A 1,272-nucleotide genomic window follows, 5' to 3' on the forward strand; every position below is an offset into this window, starting at 1 on the left:
TTAACCTCCACACCCGCCACAACCGCCGCAACCACCGCAACCTCCACATCCTCCTCCACCATCTCCACCACCATCACATTCTCCTCCGCCTTCCCCGCCTCCTCCACCACCACTAATTTCATCGGCGGTTCCGGTGGTTACAGCCGTAGCTACAACGGCTGTGGTGACAGCGGTGCCTGTCAAAACAACAAGCCCTCCATCTCTTGCGACACTGCTTCTTCTACCTTTTTCAACGTCTTTTACCGGCGGACGCGGTGGAGGAGACCACGTTTTTTTCTTTTTGCGGTTTTGAAGACAACATAAGATAAGAACAACCGCGATTATAGCGACGCAGGCACATACTATAAGAGCAATAATGTAACCTTTCATTGTTTCTTTTCTTTTTTCTTTTGGAAACTGAATGCAAATTATGACTTTTGGTGGCCTTTTATATAGATCTAAGTTGTCGTATACTTTGAAAATGTATAGAAGGTTATAGCATAACTCTAAACATTTAAATTGTTTATGAAAATTACAAGCAATTGCAAAGGAATTTCAAATGTACTAGCAAAATAATTAATAAGTGTGACATCTTCTTCTTGATTACTTTTTCTTTCCAAGAAAAAAAACGTACGTGACAACTTAATCACTTTGTTTCTTTGACCATAAACTCAAAGATTAAGTCTGAAAGAACTAATCTTCAGTAAGTCAGCTGTTACGGGTCTGTGGGTATATCAAAATGTACAAACATGAAGAATCAACTATACAATGAGATCACCATAAATAGGTTGGATGATTGAAAGTCATTCCAAAGCGCGTCCATGACAATACATACACTGATAAACTATTCTTTGTATTCATTAAATAAATTATGTTTAGAAAATAAATATGTCGAGTTCTATAATACAATAAATTTCTGATAATTTTCATACCATTAATTTGGCATAGTTAAGTTTTTTTAACTTTAAAGCTTCTTAGTATTTTAATTTTACCAGCTTATTATTATTTAATTAGTCTAAATGACTAACTTTAACTAAATTTTATTAGAGGATACTAATATTTCCACTAAATATGAGAAATAAAGGATCAACATAAATTAACGAGTTAAACTAATAGGAGGATAGATACAACTTGAACAAAAACACAAATAAGGAGTACCATGTTTAGAATTAAAGTTTGTGCATCAACAATAAATCATTTACTAGATTTTGACCCGCGCAGGCGCGCGGATGTACATTTTGAAAATATGTTGATATTTGTTTTTCATGTAATTATTAAGGTTTTACAAAATGA

At 34.5% G+C, this 1,272-nt stretch overlaps 1 protein-coding gene across 1 annotated transcript; it reads right to left on the reverse strand.

The window, feature by feature from the left end:
* Positions 1–369, reverse strand: LOC106454979 (alanine and glycine-rich protein-like). The gene has a single exon (XM_013897045.3). The coding sequence runs from the start codon at positions 367–369 to the stop codon at positions 1–3; it is 369 nt and encodes a 122-aa protein (XP_013752499.2).
* Positions 370–1,272: the final 903 nt, after the last annotated feature.

This window comes from Brassica napus, chromosome A9 (genome assembly GCF_020379485.1).
Source record: "Brassica napus cultivar Da-Ae chromosome A9, Da-Ae, whole genome shotgun sequence".
NCBI lineage: Eukaryota > Viridiplantae > Streptophyta > Magnoliopsida > Brassicales > Brassicaceae > Brassica > Brassica napus.